Raw genomic sequence first — 24,728 nt, forward strand, 5'->3', positions numbered from 1 at the left:
ATTTTGCCCAAGCCGTATCAACACAAGAAAATGATGTCATACATTCCTAAGCAAACCTGAAAGTAGGACAATAATTCATTTTATCAATTGATTTTCAATTTCTTTTTTAAAAAAGTATTATTTAACTTTATTGAATTATCTCTCTTTTAATTTGACCACAGAAGGACAAAGCAAGAGACAGAGAAGGAAAATGAGAAAGCCAGGTCTGGGAGTCCTGCTTCCTTAACCACCATGCCACCTGTTGGCCCCTTGATTTTTCAATGCCAAAGAGCAAATACGTGGGACTTCTGTCTGTTTATTGTCTGGGGAATCCTTAACACCTATAACACTGCCTGGCACATGGTAGAAAATAAAATATTTAGGGAGTGAACAAATCACAGTGGAGCAAGAATAAAAAATAGTTCACATACAATCTTTGTTTCAGTATTTATTAGTAGAAATAGATCTTCACATATTTTGTGTTTATAGAAATTCTACATTCTCTTAAGGGTTTTTTTTTTTTCATTTTACTTGGAGGTATTTTTGGGCATCAAAGTGAACTGAATATATTATCTATGCATTTGCTTTTTTACAGACATTTTTAGATTTTAAAACTAAATTTGAGGAACCATGCATATTGTATAACTTACTTAATAATACAAAGAATTGTTTGCATTTTCAAAAAAGTCACATAAAAACTGAACTCAAGTTAAATAACCTACATGTTCTAAATTTTCCAAGTTCCATTTCTTAATATAAAGAACTACTTGTTCAGTATTATATATTGCTTGCTGTCTAATAAGTCAGATTGTCAGAGACGCTTTAGTACATAATCTCTATTTTTAAATTATATCTTTATCCACTTTCTTTCAGAGATGATTAAACACTGTGCCATATACAGAATTAGCCCAAAAGCTTAAAAAAGAACCAAACATGTAGTTTGTAGACTGAACAACTTAACCTTAAAATTATATATATCTACATATACACACATGGTATGCTGAATATTAAACATTTCAAGTGACTTCAATAAATTTAGCAGACATTCAGCAAAACACTCTTTTTAATCTACTGAATTGTACAAATACAAAAGTGCTCAGCATGACAAAATTACCAAAATAAAAACATTTTAAAGGTTATTTGGTTCTAGCAGTATTAACTATTCTGTACTTTTGGATTTGAACATTTGCATTTAAAATTTTATATAAATTCATTCCTTTTAACAAGTTAAAAAAGCACACAAAAAATAGTTCAAACTATAAATCTGTTATCTTCCAACCTGGTTAGTTCATCACATATAACTCAAGAAATGAATGCTTAAATATTCGGTTCTACTAAAATACAGTATTTGAGTAGATCCCATCCCTTTACCCATTGTTTGGTATACTGGACCCTAAAACAGGCTGCCGACAGATCGGACAAGTGCAATTTTCTGAGAGCCAGCGGTCAATACAATGAATATGGAATTCATGCATGCAAGGTAATTGCCTGAGTTTGTTTCCAGTTACATAGTCACTGATACAAACACTACAAATTTTACCTAGTTCGCTATCGATACTGCTATGCTCATAGATACGGGTAGAAAGATTGTCAATCTGCTCTTTGGTTAAACCATGTATTTGATCATCGTCATCACCTTCATTGAGTAAAAAGAAATGAGCAAGGCGAAGAATAGGTAGTGTTCCAGTTTCAACTAAATTGTTCGAATTTTGCAACTGCCTGCCTCCTCTACTATCACTATTTTGGAAATGAGGCTGGCTGGTCTCATTTTCACTATTCATTTCAGTGCTGTCTTCTTGAGCTTGCCTGTCTTGAGAGAAACCTTCATTGTCATGAACAGTACCTAGGTTACTTAGTTCTGAGTGCATCTCTGGTAAATGCTGATCATTTCTCTGTGTCTCTGACTCAGATTCAGCCTCCATAAGAGAATTTAATTCTCCAAACCCAGTCATGATCTGCCTGAAAATTGACTGAAGTGCCACTGATGATGGCTCAACGAGCTCATTCTCAGAAACCCTACGAAGAGGAACTGTTATGGTACTAACATAGGTTCGAATACCTGACCGCTCTAAACGAGAAATAGTTCGGCAAAAGCCCCCACTATTGTTTTCAATAGTAACTGTATTTTCTGCCAGCCCTACTCTGGATCGAGTTCTGTTTGCGATACTATCCTGATCTCTATTTTCTCCAGGACGAATCCTTCTCACTTGAAGGTCCAGCGTGATTGTTGGATGTCGTCGAACAGCAGTTGAAGATCTGCTAGACTCTTCTCCTTCTTCTACTGTTATTCTTGAAACAAGTCTTGAATTAGAGAATGGGGTATATGTAGTACCTCTGCGTTCTCTATCTTGCTCTAAAAGGACCTCAGTTATACCTCTCCTCCTAACAGACCTTCTAATGGTTTGCCGTAAAGACCTATTTCCCCTTTGGGAATTATGATAAACAGTGCCACTCTGTCGCTGAATTGGAGAACGGCTTCGACTACTGAAAGTAGACCTTAATCTTATTGGCTCTAATCTTTGGTTTGTATTCCTCACTGTAACATTAGTTCTAGCCCCATTTTCCCAAACATGTGCTGCTCCAAATCTCTGCCCCTGCCTTTGCCTGAGTTCTCTACCACCTAATTGGTTTGTGTGACTACTGAAATTAGTGCGTGAAGCATTAATCCCCAATTCCATTTCTTAACCTTCTCAATGTTGAGAAAGACTCTTCAACTGAATTGTGCCCCCCTACACCAAGCCTAGTCCTTGGAATGTTAGAATTACTACCACTGAAATTCATAGAGGTTTGGCTTCTTGTTCGACTAGCCACAGGACTGGTTGATCTTTGTTGCTCATTTCTGGTATGATCTCTGCTAACATCTGAAACTGGAACGCCTGTATAATCTTCTCCTTGAATTTCAAATCCTCTATTTTCATGATTTATGTGGATTTCCAGACTAAACCGAAACTCTCCACTGTTTGGATTTGTTCGACTCACAGCTCTCCAAGTTTGGTTCCCATTCTGTCCACTTCGAGTTGCATTTCCTGTACGACGAAAGGTGTTCAACCATTCTAGCAGAGAGTCTTCATCTGAACTTTGTCTAGGGACTTCTGAATCTACAAAGAAAATCAGCTTAATTAAGATCAATACCTAAAATCTATCCTCAGATCTTTATTGAAAATAAATAAGAAAAACAGCATGTACTAAAAACATCTGTGCATTTTAATAAATGAAAAAATGGCAAGAAGGCTGAACTTTCTAATTCTTATTCCTGCTTTCTATCTGTAAATTCCCACGTCTATCCTTACTGGCAAAATGTTAAGGCACATGAGAAATATAGTCGATACCAAAATTACACATTTCAAATGCTTTATTCATATAATAATATTAATAAAATACAATGGAAAATTCTATGTGAAATTAACTTAGTATCTATGAAATAATTCTGGCAAAGCCAACTCGATCAATATTTTTGTAACTAGGTTTTTCTGTAATGTTAGGAATGTTATCCTATTTCTCAAAAACTGCCAAAAATGTAAACGTACATCTCCAAAAATATGGCTTTCCAAGTATAATATAGAACCATGTTCTTTGTCTTTCAGTGAAGCTGGGGTAACATAAGCAAGCTACTTAAGCTTCTAAGGCCATATCCTTGCTAGTAAATTGGAAATAATAATATCAATCTCATAAGGATAAGATAGTATATATACACATATATACATAATAATTAGCATAATATCTGGCATATGGGAAACTTTCAATGAATATTAGCTGTTAGAGAGAGTCAGCACCCCTGGAAGAGTCTTAATGCTATGATCCACCCAGACCTCTGCCAGCATGCCCAGTACACTCAGAAAGGTCTCCAGGTGAGTGCACAAAAACTCACATTTTGCCTCTATACCACTGTCCAGCTCCAAGTTTTTTAAATGTTGAAATGAAAACTTTTAGTCAGATGCTGGTTTCAATAAAATAAATAGCAACCTTAGCCACATTATAAAGGTAATGAACTATTTTACTTCTTTTGTTTTTTGGAGAGGTTTTTGCTATAGGGCGCGTGCGCTCACCAGACAGACAGAGAGAGACATAGAGACAGAAGGTGAGAAATCACACCCCAGGAGGGATGGTCACGCCGCAATCCCTTCTCCTCCATCTCCTCTCGGGATCTTGGGCACGCACGCACACGCGCCCGGCATGAGTTTTAAGCCACCAGGTCTGGATGTGAACCGCAGTCGACTACATGGGAGTCCAGCGACATAGTCATTACGCTAACTGCTGGTTCCCAACTATTTTACATTTGATGAGCACATTTTCCATTAAAACATGTTCAAAAAACCTGTACTACCAGTTTTACTAACACAACTTATATATATCTGAACACATGCAAAAAATGGATTAATATTCAATACTCATTTTAGTTTGGGAAAAAAATATGAGACATGTAAACACTAATAATTCTATATGCTACTTCCTTCTTAGATGAACTAGAATGTAGAGATGATGGTGTGTGTTTGAAAGAGTTTGCTGATTTTCTACTCCAATCCATTCTCACTCTTCCTCCATTGTAAAAGTATTGTAAGTGGACATGTAGACAGTCTGGCAGCTAGTGTGGCCTTGTGACTAAGGTCTGATCATAAGTATGGGAGGAGAAATGATACATCTCAAACCAACGCTTGGACTTCCTTCCTTCCAACTATTGATAGAACCTAGGTGCAGTGTAATTTAACTCGAGCATACAAAAGATACCCTGGAATAGCAATGTCCCCAAAATTATCCTGTAATAATGGAGATATTCTGTATCTGAGCTGTGTAATACAGAAGCCACTAGCCACATATGCCCATTGAGCACCCAAATGTGGCTAGTGTGAATGAAGGACTGAATTTTATTTAATTTTAGTTAATGCAAATTGTCATGTATGGTTCATGTGGTTAGTAGCCACTGCACTGGGCAATACAGTTTTAGAATCAGTCAGGTAGGAAGGTGGGTTTCAGGAGGATTTGTAAAGTAAAGCTTATCTGTGTTCCCTGAACTGTTAACATGAGAAAGAAATAAACTTCTATTTTATTGAGTCATTGCATTTTGGGATTTTCATGCAGACTTCACTTTAACTAACACAATGATTTTGATATAACATATGAAACTACTACTAATAAATACCTCTGGGAAGGGATGAACTGGTAAGAGGAATAAAAGCTTTACTTTTAATTCTACATACTTCTTCCCCCCTTCCCCCAATGTGCTATAGGGCACATGCACTCACCAGAGAGAGAGAGAGGAAAAGTGAGAAAGCACTTCCCCAGGAGGATTCTCCACCTTTCAGGATTTGGGGGGCATACATATCTGGTGTGCTTTCCTTTTCATTTTTTAGGGGTTTTTGTTTGTTTTGTTTTGTTTTTGGTCATAGGGTGCACGTGCTTGCCAGACAGAGAGAGAGACACAAACAGAGATACACAGAGAAAAAGTGAGAATTCACTCCCCTCCACCCTGCCCTGGAGTAATGGCCACGCTGCAATCCCAATCTACATGCCCAGTGTAATTCACCCAGCATGTTTTTCAAGTCACCAAGTCCATGATTCCAACCACATAGTCAGCCATATTGCACCCAGGTGCCTTAATCACCATGCCACAGGGTGGCCACATGCCAGCTTGTAAATTTTAATAAACACTTTGTTTTTTTAAGAATTTTTTGTATCATGGCTTAGTGTTTGCTCAGTAAAATGACAAAACAAGCATAGTAACAAAGAAACAAAAGTTTCTGACTTCAGGTTTTCTGACTTCGCCTTTCTATATTGTTTTATACACATACATTTAGAAGCTAAGCTTAGTTACACACTTTAGAAAAAGTAGTGTGCACATTCTAAGATTAGAAAGAACTATGCTGAGATCAGCAGATTGCATAATGGTTACGTCAATGGACTCCCACATAGCTGACCACAGTTTGAATCCTGGACCCAGAGGCTTGAATCTCACAACGGGTGAACTAGCATGTATTCCCAAAATCCCAAGAAAAGAAAGGAGGAGGAGGGACTGTGGCGTGGTCATACCCTCTGGGGGGTGATTTCTTGCTTTTTATCTGTCTCTTTGGTGAGCACACATACCCTATAGTAAAAAAAAAAAAAAAAAAAAGGGGACCAGTAGTTAGTGTAATGGCTATGTCGCTGAACTCCAATGTAGCCAACCATGGTTTGAGTCCCGGACCCAGTGGCTTAAACTCACGCTGGGTGCGTGCATGTGCGTGCCTAAGGTCCCGAGAGGAGAATGGAGGAGAAGGGATTGCAGCGTGGCTATCTCCCATGGGGGGTGATTTCTCGCTTTCTGTCTCTCTCTCTGTCTCTGTCTGGCGAGTGCGCATGCCCTATAGCAAAAACCTCTCCAAAAAAATTAATTAACTAAAAAAAGAAAACCTCTCTAAAAAAGCAAACAAACCAAAAAGAGCTATGCTGCTTGGACCAGCAGATGGTGTGATGGTTAAGGTGTTGGAATCCTACATTGCTAACCACCATTCAAGCCCCAAACTCGGTGGTTTGAAAAATCACAACAAAAAGATAAATAAATGTTAACGCAAACAAACAAAAAAAGTATTATGCTGGTAATTAACCTGATTGTATATTTTCTCATTTATATAACCTTCCTGAATGTAAGCTATATGAGACATCTTTTCATTCACTCCCCCGTCCTATCCTGCCTAACCATGCACCTTGTGTATAGTACTAGCAGAAATAGTATCCCAAAGAGTATCACATTAAACTAGGAAAACATGACAAACAAACATAGTGTACAAGATCCAGTAATTTCACTTTTACAATTGCTCCAATCAAGTCTTGTTCTTATGGAAAGGAGTCCAAAGTACCTCTGTTACTTGTCCCATTTCTCAAATCAGGCTGAGATGCTAGTTGTTCCTTGACTCCATCTAACCGCTGTTGCAGTTCTTCTGATGTTATTTCTCCTAAAAAAAAAAATTGCTCACTTAAGTTTACATTACCAAGTTCTACAAATATTCATGGTCAGACTAATAATTATTTTCATGTGCTCTGTAAAATGGAGACAGTTAAAATGTTCAACAGATGCAAATGTACATCAATTTGGCAGTGCTTCATTTATTAAATGTTTTATTAAAATGTATCAAAATGAAATTTAATTTGAATAACTAGTAAAGCATTCTCAGTTGATATGCAATGATTCTGAAGCTGGCCTGTGGCATGATGGTTAGAGTGACTAGCTCCCATGTGGCCAACCATGCAGTTACTGGGACCTGGCACTTTGAGAAACACATAAGGCAGTGTGTATTCATGCCCAAGATTCCAAAGGAAAGGAGGAGGGGAAGATAAAGGATTGTGGCATGATCATTCCCTATGGGGCCTGCCTTTCCACTTTCCTTCTCTGTCTTTCTCCAGGGAGCATACACACTCTCTGGTAAAAATTAAAAAAAAAAAAAAAAGTTCTGTGGATTTTTCCAGAGTTAAAAAGAAGTTAAAGGAGTATTCCTAGAAAAAAAACTTCAAATCTATATTTACTTAAATTTAATCCCAGTACTTCATTATATGAATCATAGAAATATAGTATTACATAAACATACACATTTTAGTTTATTTGTAAAACGAATTTGTAAAAAATGTATGGAGCACATTGGACCTGGGGGATTATTAATTCAAGTGAATAAATTAACTCCCCAAATCAGTTAGAATGAACTCTTTTGTTTGTTTGTTTTAATTTGCTATAGGACATATGTGCTCACCAGAGAGAGACAGAGAGGGAAAGTGAAAAAGCAACCCCGAGGAGGCTGGCCACGCCACAATCCCTCTCTTCCACTTCTCTCGGGATTTTGGGCACACATGCCTGGTGTGTTTTTCAAGCCCCCAGGTCTGGAACTCAAACCATGTAGTCAGTCATTTGGGATCCAGACACCCTAACCTCCAAGCTATCACATGGTCCACAAGTAAGTTTTAAGTGATATTTGTATAAATATTATCTAAGAGAAATATAATCATATATGTGAATATTTAATACTATCATGTACCTGTTTGTTAGTCTGGCATTTCTACAATACATGTCCACTATTCTTACCTACTTATAAAATACAGAAGCCAGCCAGTGATTTTATACTTTGTTATATTAAAAAGTTCTTTAACTTCCAAAAACCAGTATACTATATTTTTGAGAAAGGGGAAAAAACTCCTTTTGTTTTAAATTCTTCCTTCTAGTGAAAAAATAAGGGTGTCTCCTTTTTTGTCCATGTCTTACCAGGGGTGCCGAAAAGATTATGATCTCTCATTAGCCGGTAATCTTCATCATTGAGTTCATTAATAAACTGGTAATAGGCTTCTTCTCTATGGAGACGCTCTTGCTGCCATCTTCTCTCATTTTCACGATGATTATGGTCTTGAGATGAGGATTCTTCACCACCACCATCTAATCTAGATCTAGACTGATTCATACTGAGATTACTGGCTTTCTGTTCAAATGATATATACAAAATTCAATGTTTTAGTTAGACTACATATGGCTTTATATTTTTAACTTATAGATTTTTACTTTAAAATTGTGTCTCCTGCTCAAATACATTATGTGCCAAATCCTGCAGTGAGGAACTTACTTACAAAGTGAACAACTTCCAGGAGTCACTATGTAATTGGACTGACTTCTTTGCCTAAAGTCATCATTTAAATCAGACTGGATCTGGGTTCACCACACATTTCTCATGTCTGCAAATCAAAGTGATTTTCTCATTTTTTACCTCTCTTGACTTTGGTAAGGGTGGCCTAAAAGTCACCATTTATGTTTCAAATATCTGGGTACTTCACATCAATGTACAAATTTTAAGTCTGAATCATACATGTTCTTTACTTACTAAGCAAAGGTTATTAGAAAGGTATAATTTACATTTATTTCCAGCAAGGTATTCTTTCCAAAGACTCATAACTGTACCAACCCCCATTGTTCTTTACTGCACTCTGTTGAAGTGAAAATTATTTAGCCTGTTGTGAAAATTATTTAGCTTGCTGTATCCACTGAACTTTAAGGAGTTGATCTCTCCTTAAAGCCTAACAGGAAGACTTTGAAACTCAACAGGAAACAATACATTGTACACGACTCTGGGAACTGTGAAAGCGTATCAGAGCACTTCCAGTCTCTCCACATCCAGACTCCTCAAGGCTCACCCCTAAGCCTGGAATGGTTAGCTCCAGGTGTTTCTGAGTGCCAGTGAAACTTTCTGACCTTGCCTAAGAAAATACTATTTTAGGATTATATTTAAATGTCATTTCTAAAAAGCTTACTTTAAAACTATAAGGAAATCAAGAGAGAAAACTACATCATAAACATTACAGAATTTCTTAAATACATCTACTTGTTAAGTCACTAGGGCAATGTTTTCAAGCTCACTTAAGGAAGTTTTTAAAAATCCAGATGCCCAGATTTTATTCTCAGTCTTTGTTAGAATTTTCCAGGGTAGGACTCAGGTCTATTGTTAAGGGCTAATTTAGAAGTTCTGTGGGTGAAATTAACTTTCTTGACAATTTCTGGTATGTCCCTAAGGGGTATGTATAACAGCACCTGACTCAGAAGCTAGACGCTCAAATGTCTAGGCTGTCAGTAAAGCAACTGTTGGAACTTGTCTCTCCAAATACACCAGGTGTTTAGTAAGCAAGCTGCATTAAATATAAAGTAAAATTACAAGTCCAAACTAGGAGTATGCACCTATCAAATTTCATGCATACTCTCGCATTAAATGACAAATTAAACAATTTTACAGTGGTTACTATCACTTTTTAATAGAAGATCTACTAGCACCATATACTCAATTAACTACAAAAAGCTCAAGATTTCTTTCAATTTTGGGAATAATTAGGACAATGAGCAAAGAGTATATTTAGTAGATATCACATTAATATGATTTTTCTTTTTTTTTTTCTTTTTTGGAGAGGTTTTCGCTATAGGGCGCGTGTGCTCGCCAGACAGACTGAGACATAGAGACAGAAAGCGAGAAATCACCCCCCAGGGGGGATGGTCACGCCGCAATCCCTTCTCCTCCATTCTCCTCTCCGCATCTTGGGCACGCACGCACACGCGCCCGGCGTGAGTTTTTTAAGCCACCAGGTCCCAGACGCGACCCGTGGTCGTCGACTATGTGGGAGTCCAGCGACATAGCCATTACGCTAACTGCTGGTTCCCACATTAATATGATTTTTGTAATAAACGATTTAAAAAGCTGAAACCTGTTTTTTAAAAATCAAGCTACTCTAATATTCAAAAGAGCAGTTTCTCCTGAAAAGTTTTCTTGTACAATTAACCACAATTACATAAAAGTGAATACCTTATTTTCCTTTCATCATGCTTTTAATATAGGCAATGGTATCCATCCTTCAATTGTCTACTCCTTTTTTGAGAGTTGCCCATCTGAAGCAATAAAAGAGAATTAAATTATTCAGTCACTTTAAGACTAGGAATCGCAACTCCGTTACACACCCAAAGGAAATTCTCCAGAGTATTTTGTTAGACATTCACGTAGAAAACTAGATCCCCATACAATTAACTCATGAAAATCACCCGCAGGCCCTTTTCTCCCACATCAAACGTATACTTTCTCTCTATACTGTCACGGCCGCTGGGATTACGCCTCCTCTCTCGCAGGCCTTCCTATCCCGTTCCCATTCGGATGCTGCCTGGCTTAGGTGTGTCTAGTTTACTCCTAAACCTTTACTTTCTTGCCACCACCCGTCCTCAGTCCTTCTACTGTTCCTTTCCCGGCCGTTGCAACGGAAGCTCGCGCCTGGGGACGGTCCCTATTATAACAAACAAACTAGACTCAAGAGTCCAACCAACCTCTCCCCAACCGAGCCCCAAGTAACGCTTCCCTTAGCGACCTAGATTCCCACAGGGAAGCAAGCAAGTGACAGACGGTGCGCGCGAACCAATCAACAGCTGGGGAGCACATTAAGAGAGCAGCTGACCAATCAGAGAAGAGGTGGGTGGTTCCAAGAATGGCCTGCTTTACCCCGCGTCTCCCGGAAGTAGAGGGGGAACCCAGTTTTCCCCGAGCCCACCTTGCCAGGGCTGGGCATTCCGCCTCCAGCCTGGAAAAGCTGCCGCGGGCTAAGCTGCCGCGGGCTCCTGTGCTCTCCGGTGCCAGAGGCTATGGCTGGGAGGCAGGACAGGTTTGCCGCCGCGCCTCCCGAAGCCGCTGCGCCCTCTAATCGTCCACTGAGGAGAGAATCCGGAAGGTCCTGCGGTAGCTCGGGGTAGTCTCCCTGGAGGGGAAGCTGTGGGAGAGGAACAGCAGGTCCCGGCTCTTTTGTTCGACGGCCAGTTCAAACTCCCAGAGTTAGGCCGTTCCCTCAGCGGAGGGGAGACGCTCTGCTGCAGGTCGGGAGCTCGCAGGTACGACTGGAAACTACGTCCGGCTGAGGAGAGAATCCGGAAGGTCCTGCGGTAGCTCGGGGTAGTCTCCCTGGAGGGGAAGCTGTGGGAGAGGAACAGCAGGTCCCGGCTCTTTTGTTCGACGGCCAGTTCAAACTCCCAGAGTTAGGCCGTTCCCTCAGCGGAGGGGAGACGCTCTGCTGCAGGTCGGGAGCTCGCAGGTACGACTGGAAACTACGTCCGGCGGGAGCCCGGGCTTGCTTGCCGCGTTCCTCATTCGCGTCACCGGGTCTCCTCGGCGAATCGAATTAACGGCGCGGGTGGCAGCTGCGTAGTCGGGGAGCCACAACCTGCTTTCCACGCTTGGGAATACTGGTACCTACTTCGCGCTTAGCTGTTTCTCCTTTGCCGCGCCGTGCTACACAGTACATCTTAATAGTCTGTTACCTCTTTTTACTGTCCGGGTGTAATGGACTAACGAGCCAGGCCCTTTACCATGTTGCTGGTTGGGACCTGGAAGTTGGCGAACTCTAATAAATTTTGAAGTGCTTACATTTGTTTTCTTAGAGTCTGTTCATCTCTTTTTACTGTCCGGGTGTAATGGATGAACGAGCCAGGCATTTTCCTTTATTGCTCACTGGGACCTTGAAGTTAAGAACCCTAATAAATTTTGAAGTGTCTGCATTTGTTTTTGTTTTGCTGTTGGCTTAGGTTTCACTTTCCTGCTAGGAAATCAGTTTGAAACTCCCAAGATGTTTTTAGATGGTTAGGCTGACTGAATTCAGCATTGGTCAAAATCCTGACCAGATCTCTGCCCAGGCCGATGTAGGTCCTTTGATGACATCCCCACCATCCAGATGACTTAATCACCGAACAGTGCCCACACTGCTGTTATTCGTCATTCTTCGTTCTTTCATTCATTCCTGCGATTAACTTTTTAGGACTTCCCATACCCCATTATTATGTTGCATCAGTGACCTACCAGAGTAGTAGGGATATGTGGACATTTTTTTTTTTGGTAAATCAGCATATTGGTACAGATACTAAAATGGAGATACAAAAATAATGCAACCTACAAGGCCTTCAAGATTGCCTTGCTGAATACCTGTATAGACTGATCTTTTGGCATTCCCGAACCACTTGAAGTTTCTTACTTGGTAATTTCCTTTGTTTCTCAGGACTCCGCACAGATGTCATCTTTAAAGAACATTGTTGATACTATGGAGTGCAATGTCACTCCAGCCCAATCTCTACACATAAAAAAGAGCCACCTATCCCTTGCAGGGACTCTTATAGCTCCTTCTCTAAATAACTCTTTTAGCACATGTTCATGTATTTCACAAACACTGAGTATGACTATGTATTAGGTGCTAACGATACCAGCCGTGAATCAGACAAAAGGTAAGACCCTCATGGAACAAGGTCTTTGCCCTTTTTTTCAGTAGAAAAAGATAACTATTAAGGAAGTACTTAAGATTTTTCTTTTAATTTATAGGTCTTCCTCACAGCGTCTGAACTCTGTGTGAACAAATAGCTTTGTCCATTTTTATAGTTCCAGAACTTAGCACAACACTTGGCAGAATATTCTCCTTAGCCTACCGCATGGATAAGCAGAGACATGGCGATCTTAATACATGTTAATGTAATGGCCAGATACTGTTGGAACAGATCCGAGAAAAATCACATGACATATCCAAAAATGCAAACAGAATTATTTTAAGTATTTATATGAGTCTTAGTGCAATAGTCTATCAAGTGTAGTTATTTTTAAAATGTTTAGTGGAAAGACATGAATATTAGGAGTGTCAGCCCTATTGTGAACTGTGCATGCCAGGGATCAAGGTTGCATGCTCCTGATCTGATGTGGAGTTGGGTGGAGTAGAGAGTAGGGGGTGGTAGTTGGGGGTAGAGGGAGAAGGAGGAGGCTGCGAATCACTTATAGGTGGCACCGAAGCAGGATCTAAAGCCTAAATTTCAGGAGGGTGAGAGAGTGCTCTGCTTTCATGGACCTCTTTATGAAGCAAAATGTGTGAAAGTTACCATAAAGGATAAGCAAGTGAAATATTTTATGCATTACAGTGGTTGGAATAAAAATTGGGATGAATGGGTTCCAGAGAGCAGAGTACTCAAATACATGGACAACAATCTGCACAAACGGCGAGAACTTCAAAAAGCCAATCAGGAGCAGTATACAGAGGGCAAGATGAGAGGGGCTGCACCAGGAAAGAAGACATCTGGTCTGCAACAGAAAAATGTTGAAGTGAAAACAAAAAAGAACAAACAGAAAACACCTGGGAATGGAGATGGTGGCAGTACCAGTGAGACACCTCAGCCTTCTTGGAAGAAAAGGACCTGCTTAGATCTTACTGTTGAAAATGAGGAAACATTCATGAACAGAATTGAAGTTAAAGATTCCTGAAGAGCTAAAACCATGGCTTGTTGATGACTGGGACTTAATTACCAGGCAAAAGTAGCTCTTTTATCTTCCTGCTAAAAAGAATGTGGATTCCATTCTGGAGGATTATGCAAATTATAAGAAATCTCAAGGAAATACCTATAATAAGGAGTATGCTGTTAGTGAAGTTGTGGCAGGTATAAAACGATACTTCATCATGTTGGGCACTCAGCTACTCTACAAGTTTGAGAGACCACAGTATGCCGAGATCTTTGCAGATCACCCTGATGCACCTATGTTCCAGGTGTATGGAGCACCTCATCTACTGAGATTATTTGTACAGATTGGTGCGATGTTGGCCTATACACCTCTTGATGAGAAGAGCCTTGCTTTATTACTGAATCCTTCTTCATGATTTCCTAAAGTACCTAGCAAAGAATTCTTTTTTTTTTTTTTTTTGGAGAGGTTTTTGCTATAGGGCGCTTGCGCTTGCCAGAGAGAGAGAGAGAGACAGAGGGACAGAAAGTGAGAAATCACCCCCCAGGGGGGATGGCCATGCCGCAGTCCCTTCTCCTCCATTCTCCTCTTGGGATCCTGGGTACGCACGCACACGTGCCCGGCGTGAATTTAAGCCACCAGGTCCAGGATTCGAACCATAGTCGACCACGTGGGAGTTCAGCGACATAGCCATTATGCTAACTGCTGGTCCCAAGAATTCTGCAACTTTGTTTAGTGCCAGCGATTATGAAGTGGCTCCCCCCCTCCCCCAAGTACCATTGGAAAGCTGTGTGAGAGGCTCAGTCACTCACCTATGTTTGGATCTCTGTAAACACATTTTTTGTTCTTAGTCCTTCTCTTGTACAAATGATGTACTTTGAAGATGTTAGTGTACAACAGAATTAATGTTTGTTTCTGTTTGATTTTAAACAGAGAAAATAAAAGGAGTTTGGCTCCTTTTTTCTTTCATTTCGAAGTTGCTACCAGTATATTCAGTGATGGACAACAGAGACATACTATAGAGTGTTCAATTGCCTAGTTGACAAAGCTGCTTTGAATGCTAGTGTTTCTATTCCTTTGACACTATGCACTTTTTTTTTCTTTTTCTTTGGAGAGGCTTTTGCTATAGGGTGCGTGCACTCACCAGAAAGATAGAGAGAGACAGAAAGTGAGAAATCACCTTCCAGGGGGGATGTTCACGCCGCAATCCCTTCTCCATTCTCCTCTCGAGATCTTGGGCACGCACACACACACGCCCGGTGTGAGTTTAAGCCACCGGGTCCGGGACTCGAACCGCGGTCAACTACATGGGAATCCAGTGACATAGCCATTACACCAACTGCTGGTCCCACTATACACTTTTATAATATGTGTTAGTGCTATATGACAAAATGCTCTGATTCCTAGAGCCAAAAGTTCTGTTCAGTGTATATAACTAAACACGCTTATCCATTTGTGCTCTCTCTCTTTTTTTTAAAATAGAGTTTAAAATAATGAGCCCATCCTTTGCAAGTCATTCATGTTGTTCCTTAGGCATTATCTTCACTCAAATTGTTGAAGAATGGTGGCTTGTTTCATGGTTTTGTATTTGTGTCTAATGCACGTTTTAACATGATAGATTCAATGTATTGTGTAGCTACAGTTTTCTGAAGTCTATCTTTTAGGAGTTGTTTTTCAAATCTTCAATAAACTTTTTCTTTAAATTTAAAAAAAAAAAAAAAAAAGAAAAAAAAGGTTGTGTACTCCTTACAAGAATCTAATTGCCGGGAACCAGCAGTTAGCGTAATGGCTATGTCACTGGACTCCCACGTAGTTGACCGCGGTTCGTGTCCTGGACCCGGTGGCTTAAAACTCACGCCGGGCGCGTGTGCGTGCGTGCCCAAGATCCCGAGAGGAGAATGGAGGAGAAGGGATTGCGGCGTGACCATCCCCCCTGGGGGGTGATTTCTCGCTTTCTGTCTCTATGTCTCTCTCTCTGTCTGTCTGGCGAGCGCACGCGCCCTACAGTGAAAATCTCTCCAAAAAAAAAAAAAAAAGAATCTAATTGCCTAATGGAAGTCGAGCTATGGCTATAATACAACCTGGGGTGGGACAACTGCAAATACTGCATTATGTGAGTTGTGTAATAATTTCCTTATATATTGCAATGTAGTAATATCAGGAATAAAATGCATAATGAATGTAATGCTCTTGAATCATCCCAAAACCATCCAAGAAAAACTGTCTTCTGCAAACTTGGTCCCTGGTGCCAAAAAGATTGGGGACCACTGGGATAGTTGGAAATAGAGCAATAAATCATTCTAGATATCTATTTTCAGGTCTCATAATGAGCTAAAATCTATGGTCTAATTAATCTCAGTTAACTGATTAGTACCTGGACTTTTTCACATGTGTGCATCTTTTTAACTTCAGGACTTTTAAAATTAAGAATAAAAAATATAAAATAATTAAAACACAACATTAAAAGGATCGCTTTAGGCCCAACCCATAGCCTAAAGGTTGAAGGAGACAGATGCCATGGTTAATCAAGATTAAAATCCTAGCCCAGCACCTTGAAAAATACACCAGGTATGTGTGCCCCAAATCCCACTAGGATGGAGAAATGGAGGAGAAGGGATTACAACATCACCATTCCCCACTGTGGAATGTTTTCTCCATCTCCTTGTTTGTCTAGTGAGCACAGGTAATTGGAGGGGGGAATTTCTATATTTGGCATTATATACTTGTTATATTTAAGAGATTTGGCTTAATAAAGTGACAACTTTTGTTAAAATTTAAAATACAGAATTATTTGATTTAGACTTATAAGTTTAAGTTGAAATATTATTAAGTTTATGGCTGACATTACAACAGCTGAGAAATTTAAGCTTATATTAAGTTGTACTAATTTTAAAATTATTTAAAAATACAAGAAGGAATTAAATTCAACATTTGAAGTACTTATGGACAAGTTAAAATATTAAATCCACAAATGCAATTTAAAGTGCTTGAAGATGACTTAGTATGTAAATGAAATTTTGTGAAAGGCTAATTTAAAATGACTTAAAGGGGCCAGCAGGTGGCGTAGTGATTAAGGGCGCTGGACCAATCACGGTTAAGTTCTGGCTTGCTTTCTCACTTTTTCTCTCTTCTTCCTTCCTATCTGGTCAAATTAAATTAATAAAGTTAAATAAAATAATTATTTTTTAAATAGAAAAAAAATGACTTAATGTGGGGCCAGTAGATGTCATAGTAGTTATGTTGCTGGTCTCCCACATGGCTGACTGCAGTTGGAGTCCCAGACCCAGTGACTTGAAACACACCGAGCACTTGTGTGTGTGCATGTCCAAGATCCCAGGAGGAGAAGGGAGGAAAAGGGATTACTGCATAGCCATTCCCCCTAGGGGGTGATTTCTCATTTTCCTTCTCACTGTCTCTGTCTTTCTCCCTGGCAAGTGCATGCACCCTAAGGCAAAAACCTCTTTAAAAAAAAAAAGACTTAAAGTTTACTACATGTATCACTAGAATAAAAAGAGCTATAAACTAAATTTAAAAGCATAAGCATAAAACATAACTGGGCATTGAATTTGGAACTAATAAGTTGAACATTAACTTTAAAACAAAGATTTATTGGAACCAGGAAGTGGTGTGTTGGTTAAGGTATTAGACTCCCACTTGGCCAACCATGGTTCAAATCCCAGACCTGGCAGCTTGAAAATCCCATCAAGCATACCCCAGATACCTAGAGGAGGAGGGACTGAGGAGTGGCCACCACCCTTAGGGGGTGTTTTCTCACTTTCCCTTGTTCTTCTTTATGTACCTTTCATCTTTTTCAAGCTGCTGGGCCCCAGACTCAAACCACAGGATTAGCCATTGGGATCTGGCTGCTTTGACCACCAGGTCACAGCTGACTCAAAACAAATATTTTTTCAAAGGAATATTTATTTCTTCAAATTTTTAGCAGTTTTATTGTGATATTTCACATACCCTAAAATCACCCATTTAAAGTATACAATACAGTGGTTTTTAGTAAATTCACAGAGTTGTGCAGGCATCACTACAATCTAATAATATAACAATTTCATCACTCTCCAAAAGAAATTCCATACCCATTAGCAGGCCCCCCCATTCCTTCCCACCCTGTAATCCCCCTAGGCACTGGTAATGACTAATCTACTTTCTATCTCTATGGATTTGTCTGAACATTTTAAATAAATGGAATTACATACTACCCTCAAGGACACTCCTAAAGACCAGGATTTTTTTTTTTTAAGTTTTTTTTTTTTCTTGAGAGGAAGTCACCCTCAATAGGATCTTATCACACCATAATCCCCTTCTCCTATCCCTCTAGCTAGCTGGGATCTTGGGCATGCACGCTACTGATGTATTTTAGCGAGGCTCTGAATCTGAGCACAAGTTGGGCATGTGGCTTCCAACACTGTAAATCAATATGCTATAGCTTGGGAGGATCAGCAGTGAGCATAATGGCTATGTCGCTGGACTCCCATGTAGTCGACCGCAGTTCGCGTCCCAGACCCGGTGGCGTAAAACTCACGCTGGGCGTGTGTGCGTGCGTGCCCAAGATCCTGAGAGAACGGAGGAGGAGGGATTGCAGCGTGGCCATCCTCCCTGGGGGATGATTTCTCGCTTTCTGTCTCTCTGTCTGTCTCTGTCTGTCTGGCGAGCACACACGCCCTATAGCAAAAACCTCTCCAAAAACAAAAAAATGTGTGTGTATATATATATATATATATATATATATGCTATAGCCTGCACCATTAAGGATGGGCCAAGCAGGGTCATAATTAGTCTAGAGACAATCTTGGGTCAGGTGTCTAGAAACACAGCCTGAGACAAGGATTCTTGTTTAGTGTTTTGTTAAGAGTGCCCTCTCAAGATGGGAAGGGTGGAAGCAGCATTACCCAGGAAGACAAGGAAATAAGAATGAACCTCCACTGACCCCACCACCAGTTGTTAGCTAAGAAGGCCAAATTCTTATATCCCCAGACCTGTCTGTCTGTGAGTGAGATCTGCAGGGGCAGAAGGGCAGCAGGCCTCCTGGATGGGGTTTCTCCTGCCAAAGGAAATGCTCTGGAGTAGGAGGCAGCTGAAATTGTTATTCAACACTCACAGCAGCTGAAATATAGATGCCCATGTTTATAAAGTGGGTATAAAAAGAATTCACTAGGGCCAGCAGGTGGCATGGCAATTAAGACAATGGACTCCCACATGGCAGACTCTCTGGTTTGAGTATCAGGCTTGAAAAACACACCAGGTACATGTATATGCATGCCCAAGATCCCGAGAGGAGAATGGAGGAGGAGGGATTGCAGCATGGCCATCCCCTGCTGGAGAGTGATTTCTCACTTTCCCTCTCTCTGCTTCTCTCTGTCTCCAGTGAGCATACATACCCTATAGCAAAAAACTAAAAAACAAAAACAGCATTCACTATATTTCACTCTTTATACTGCTTAGATCACTTCCTTCTCACATCTTTACACCATTTGTGCAGTTTTTCCAGTGCTCTTAGTCACAAATTCTGGGAAATTTTTACAAGAGAGTAGTGGGGCAAACTATGGTCCCTGATGCTGCAGCTGATCCCAAGGCCATAACTGGCATTCATTATCTCTTTCCACCACCCTTTCTAGATTCCTCTTCAGATAGTATATGTACTGGTATAGATGGTTTAACTAATGGATTAGACTAGGCACACATTCCTGAGGGGATTAAGACCCTGGTTATCATGCTGTTGTCAGAAAAGAACATACCAAGAAATGTTCCCTGTGAATCTCTTGACTACTGAGTATATTCCTCTTTGCCCTTATCATGTAACTGTCTCCTTCTGATGGTTTTCTTGCTGGCCTTCTGGAATTAGGAGCTCACAGTACTTAGAGAGCAGCCATAGTCTTAAATTTAGTAGGGCTCTTATTGTGTCTTCTGATGATAGCAGCCTGAGTATCGGGGTTTCTAGACTAATAGAGCCTTAAGGTGAAGGGACAAAAACGCAAATTCTCCAAATGCATGGCTGGGAATGATAGTGAGAGGACCACTTCTGTTATCCTTTGATCTATGGATCTATGTACTCTATCTACTGCGGGCATAATACCATATCATGATCACTGGATTACGGAGTACATTGCATCCTAAAGGATAATACTCTAGTCTCATAGTGCAGTATTTCCAAGGTAGAGTCTCAGCTATGCCTTCAATAGGCCATTGCACCACTCTTGTCAATCTTAGCTTCCAAGTGGTGGTATAGTATGTGATCTGACCTATGAACCCTCTGGTCAATTGTCCACCACCCCATCTTCTTGCTGGAAAGTGAGTCTTTTGGTATGAGGAAGTGTTATATGAGATCCTGTGTCAAAATACCAGATGTTCTATGAGTCCTTTGGTAGTGGTGTTGGCAGGAGTACATAGGCAGGAAAAGTAAACTCACACCCAGAATACACGTCAAATCTACTCATGATGAAATGTTACTCTTTTCAGGTTGGGAGAGGCCCAATGTAATCAACTTGCCACCCAGTAACTAATGGCTTCCTTGAGAGCTTAGTGTTGGTCTCTGCTGCTGACAGTTCAGAAATTTAATAGCAGCAGTTGCTCTATTCACTTTGGAGAGAGTTCAAGCTGTTGAGCCCATGTGTAGCCTCCATCTCTGCCACTATGGGTACTCTACAGGATTGTTGTACAAGAATGGGTGTGAAAATAGACATGGGCTGCTCGCATCTGCTGCCTTGTCATCCTTTCTACTTGGTTGGTTAATACCTCTTCTGCAGTAGACTCTAGTGGGTATTATGAGCCAGAAAAGATCCTTGTGTGAGATTAGCAGATGATTACATCGCTGGACTCACACATAGTCGACTGCAATTCCAGTCCTGGACTTAAAACTCATGCCAGGCGTGTGTTTCAAAGTTCCCAAGATGAGAACGGAGGAGAAGGAATTGCAGCATGGCCATCCACCGTGGGGAGAGACTTCTTGCTTTTTGTCTATTTGTCTCTCTTTCTATCCCTTATACTATATACTATATGCCCCTTCCCATATGTCTATACACCTGCCTATTTTCCAGCTTCTCTCAATCTTCTTTCAGATCTCTGATCAACAAACATTTGTCACTGCCCACTGCCCACTGTGGCCATTTCTGTCTCCAAACAAAATTGACACGTCAGTACATTAACCGAAGCTCTAATGGGAACGGAAATTAGGATTTCCCTTCTCTAATCAGTTCTAGAATCACCCTGAATGGAGCAAAAATGCAGCAGCTTTTCTTTTTAGAAGTAGGAATTTAAGATAAAAGAACTTATTATATACTTTGGGGAAAATTCGCAGCATGCCCAGACTACTAGACTCTAACAAACTTCTCTGATACAGGCCCTGGAATCTTGGTGGACTTTGTGGGATAGATATATCCTACTTTCTGGGGTAGGAATATCTTATCAAGGCATATAGAATGCTTGCCACTTCTTGGTTCTAGGTCTAATTAACATGATATCATCAATAGCAAATTATAATAACACAATATTCTGCTGAATGACAGACAGCAGGCCAGTTAACATTGCACTAAACAAGAGTTTACTATGTCCATGCCATGTAGATGCAAACTGCCTCTGATCCTCCTTCCTGGTGGATACAGATAAAAGCACATTAGCAGATCAATAGCTGCATACGTGTATCAAGGTTATATTAATAAGCTAGTAAAGATGCCAAAGCAGCTGCAATGGGGCCAATATTTGGTTAAGTTCATGGTAGTCCACTGTGACACACCATGAGCCATTCAGCTTTTGCAGAAGTCACACTGGCAAATTAAATAGAGATATGACAAGGAGCACTACACCTGTATTCTTTAAGTCTTGGAGATGATGCAAATGCCTGCCATTTTCCTAGTCTGCAATACTGTTTTTGATTTACAACCATGGTGGGAAGGGAACAGTTTTAAGAACTACAACTTGGAGTTTCCTACTATTATACAATAGCTCTTGCTCCACAGCTCAAGGAACCCATGTGAGGATTCTGCCAGCTGCCACTTATTTCCATCTCCATAAAGGAACCAGAAAGATAATCCCTGTTCGTGTCTATGGATTCAGTAGAGCTGCTTCACATGGATCTGATTCCCATTCAGTCCTTCCCATAAAATGCAGATTCTCTTCCAGGTGATTGGTTCTGAGTCTGGGAAATGACTCAGGTCTGGAAACTGGGTAAGAGATCATGACTTTCCATTGGGATGTCTGACCTCAGCCTTCTGCTAACCATTATTCATTATGGGTTATCTTCTATTTATATACATTTAGCACTATTCTTTCTAGTTGCTCTTGTGTTCCTAGGACCAACAAATTCTATTAGTTCTCTCCATAGGTCCCCAAAAGTCAGTTCGTGTTGCTAACATTCTGATCCAGCTTCCCATTATGGTAATTAAGTGGTTATAATGGTTAGATGCTTCTGAGGGCTAACCTGGTCTCTGCTATTCTGGCATGCTCTCATCCTCTTTGCTTCAGGAAGCCTAGTTCTGTAACAGCAATTCTTTTTTTTTTTTTAAGAATTATTTTAAGTTCATTAATTTTATTGTGTGTGTGTAAAATTGTTTATATTTTAATATATGACTGGTATGGAAATTAGTAGATCACCATCTCCAGAAATTTACTCAACCACAAAAAGTAGATATTCCAGCCCAGCCATGGTGGAACACAGACAGCACCCCCACACTTGAGAGGGAAGAATCCACATGAGAGGCCTGGCTTCAGTCCTGGGTCAACTTGAGCATACTGGGCTCAGTTGCACTCCTTGTAGTCCTGACTAGTTGGGGCAATGGCAGATGGATTGCAACCCAGTGAGATCTTAACAAGAATTTGTATTTCTAATTCTCTCTCTTTTTCTCAGCTCCCATAGAAATAAAAATTTAAAAATGAATATTTTTGTTTTCTTTCTTATATAGTGAAATAGCAAAATGTTTTATTTTTGTTTTTGTTTTTTGAGAGAGATTTTTGTTATAGGGCCTACATGTTCACCAGAGACAGAGACAGAGTGAAGTGAGAAATCACCCCCTGGAGGGTTGACTATGCCAAAATCCCTTCTCCTGCATTCTCTTCTTGGGATCCTGGGCACATTCACACACATGCCTAGTGTGAGCCTCAAGCTGCCAGGTCCAGGACTTGAACCATGGTCAACCATTTGAGAGTCCAATGAAATAACAATTATACCATCTGCTGGTCCCATAGCTGAATGTTTTTAATAAAAGTTATCTATTGTGTATTTTCCAGAATTTCATAAGTATGGCAGAGTACGGATATACTGCATGGTTTCTATAAGAACTGTATATTACTTCATTCATTTAACAGTTGATAAGCTTATGCCAGCCCCTGTGCTTCTAGGGAGATAGACAAGATGTGGTCTTGATTCTTAATAATCTTATGTTAGAAGGAAAGAATAGAAAACAGATAAAAGCAGCTTCTCAAAAAAAATTTTTCTACTTGGGGCCAGCAGGTGGCATGGTGTTGGGGGTGATTGTGTCCCACATGGCCAACCACAGTTCAAATCCCAAGCCTGGTAGCCCAAAAATCACATCAGGAGCATGCATGTGGAGGTCCAAAATCCCAGGAGGGAAATGGAGGAAAAGGAACTGTGATGTGGCCATCTCCCCTGGGGTGATCTGTCACCTTCTCACTGTCTTGGGCAAGTACACATGCCCCTCGGCAAATAATAACAATTTTTATTTATGAATGATTCTATTTGAATAGAGGGTTGTAATCTAGTTAGGAATATAGGAATATAATTTAATTATAGTAATAATATATTTTTTCTGACGTTAGGCAACAGGTATTATTGAACTTATGCAAATAATCATACTACAATAAAATAATACTCACCAATGCTTTCCAATTCCAGAAGCGACACCTTTAAATCTGGAAATCAAAGCCTAGAAGAAAATCAGTAATGCTTTAGTCAAAAGTCATACAATTCTGTTTCATCAGTTCAGTCCCATGTAATTAGTCTCTCTTCTGTTGAATTTGCAGTGTTGCTGTCTGTCATCTGATCTTTCCATTTAAATCCTGGAAGTTCAGAAATATAATCTCAAAGTTATCAAAAACCCTATATTCAAAGGTGGTTATCAAAATCTTTTTCATTAATTTCCTTAAAAGAAGCAATTTTGGATTGTAGCCTATTCCAAAATGTTTTAGAAAGAGCATCAAAATAGAGCAATTAACTACGGACAATGAGACTTGAAATGGCCATGGTTCGAGATCTGATTTTACCATAACTCAAAATTAACCAATCTGCTCATTTCTGTGGCAAACTACATTGGAACTATTTAGCATTACAAGTATGACTAATAGCATAGTATTACATAACAGATATTTAAGAGGTTCATACAATTCTGGGACACTCATTGACACAAATTTCTATACATTGAGAGCTAAGCACCATTTCATATTTGACAATGTTTCCCATATAATTTCCCCAATGGTTAGTGTGTTGCAGTCTACCTCTCTTTTTAGATCTAGCAGTCTTTTCTTCATATATTTGAGTTCTCCTGTGTTAGGTGCATAGATATTTATAAGCATTATATTTTCTTGATGAATTAGCCCTTTTACTGCTATATAATGCCCTTCTTTCTTTTTCTCTTACAATTTTTGTCTTAAAACCTATTTTGTCTGAAATCAGTATTGCAACTCCAGCCCTTTTTTTATTTCCATTTGCATGGAATAATTTTTCCAACCCTTCATTTTGAGTCTGTGTATGCCTTTACACATGAGATATGTTTCCTGTAGGCAGCAGATAGAGGTTTTCTGTTTTTTAATCCATTCAGACAGTGTGTGTCTCTTGATTGGAGAATTTAATCCATTAACATTCAATATTATTATCGATACTTCTGGACTTTTCCCTACCATTATGTTAGCCATTTTCTTGGTTGTTTTTTATTCTCTTGTTTCTATCTGTGTCTCTCTTTAGTTTTCCTGGTATAGCACTCCCTTCAGAACTTCTTGAAGAGTTGGCCTGGTGTGTTGGTAAATTCTATCAGGGTTTGTTTATCTGAGAATATTTTTCTTTTC

General features: G+C 39.8%; 1 protein-coding gene, 1 long non-coding RNA gene and 1 pseudogene across 2 annotated transcripts; 2 read left to right on the forward strand and 1 right to left on the reverse strand.

The window, feature by feature from the left end:
- Positions 1-1,277: 1,277 nt before the first annotated feature.
- LOC102484061 (E3 ubiquitin-protein ligase RNF6-like) lies at positions 1,278-10,715 on the reverse strand. The gene is given in 6 exon segments (XM_027768080.1): positions 1,278-2,646; positions 2,648-3,077; positions 6,810-6,905; positions 8,201-8,411; positions 10,272-10,354; positions 10,659-10,715. Coding segments are annotated over 4 exon segments (2,019 nt in total). The 5' UTR covers positions 8,394-8,411; positions 10,272-10,354; positions 10,659-10,715; the 3' UTR covers positions 1,278-1,346.
- Positions 10,716-11,052: 337 nt separating this feature from the next.
- On the forward strand, positions 11,053-11,864 carry LOC114006039 (uncharacterized). Its single transcript, XR_003547812.1, has 2 exons — positions 11,053-11,178; positions 11,379-11,864. It is a non-coding gene; the product is annotated as an uncharacterized LOC114006039 (long non-coding RNA).
- A 1,444-nt stretch (positions 11,865-13,308) lies between these two features.
- Positions 13,309-14,124, forward strand: LOC102484487 (mortality factor 4-like protein 1 pseudogene; annotated as a pseudogene).
- Positions 14,125-24,728: the final 10,604 nt, after the last annotated feature.

Source organism: Tupaia chinensis, unplaced genomic scaffold, assembly GCF_000334495.1.
Source record: "Tupaia chinensis unplaced genomic scaffold, TupChi_1.0 Scaffold145401_1, whole genome shotgun sequence".
Taxonomy (NCBI): domain Eukaryota; kingdom Metazoa; phylum Chordata; class Mammalia; order Scandentia; family Tupaiidae; genus Tupaia; species Tupaia belangeri.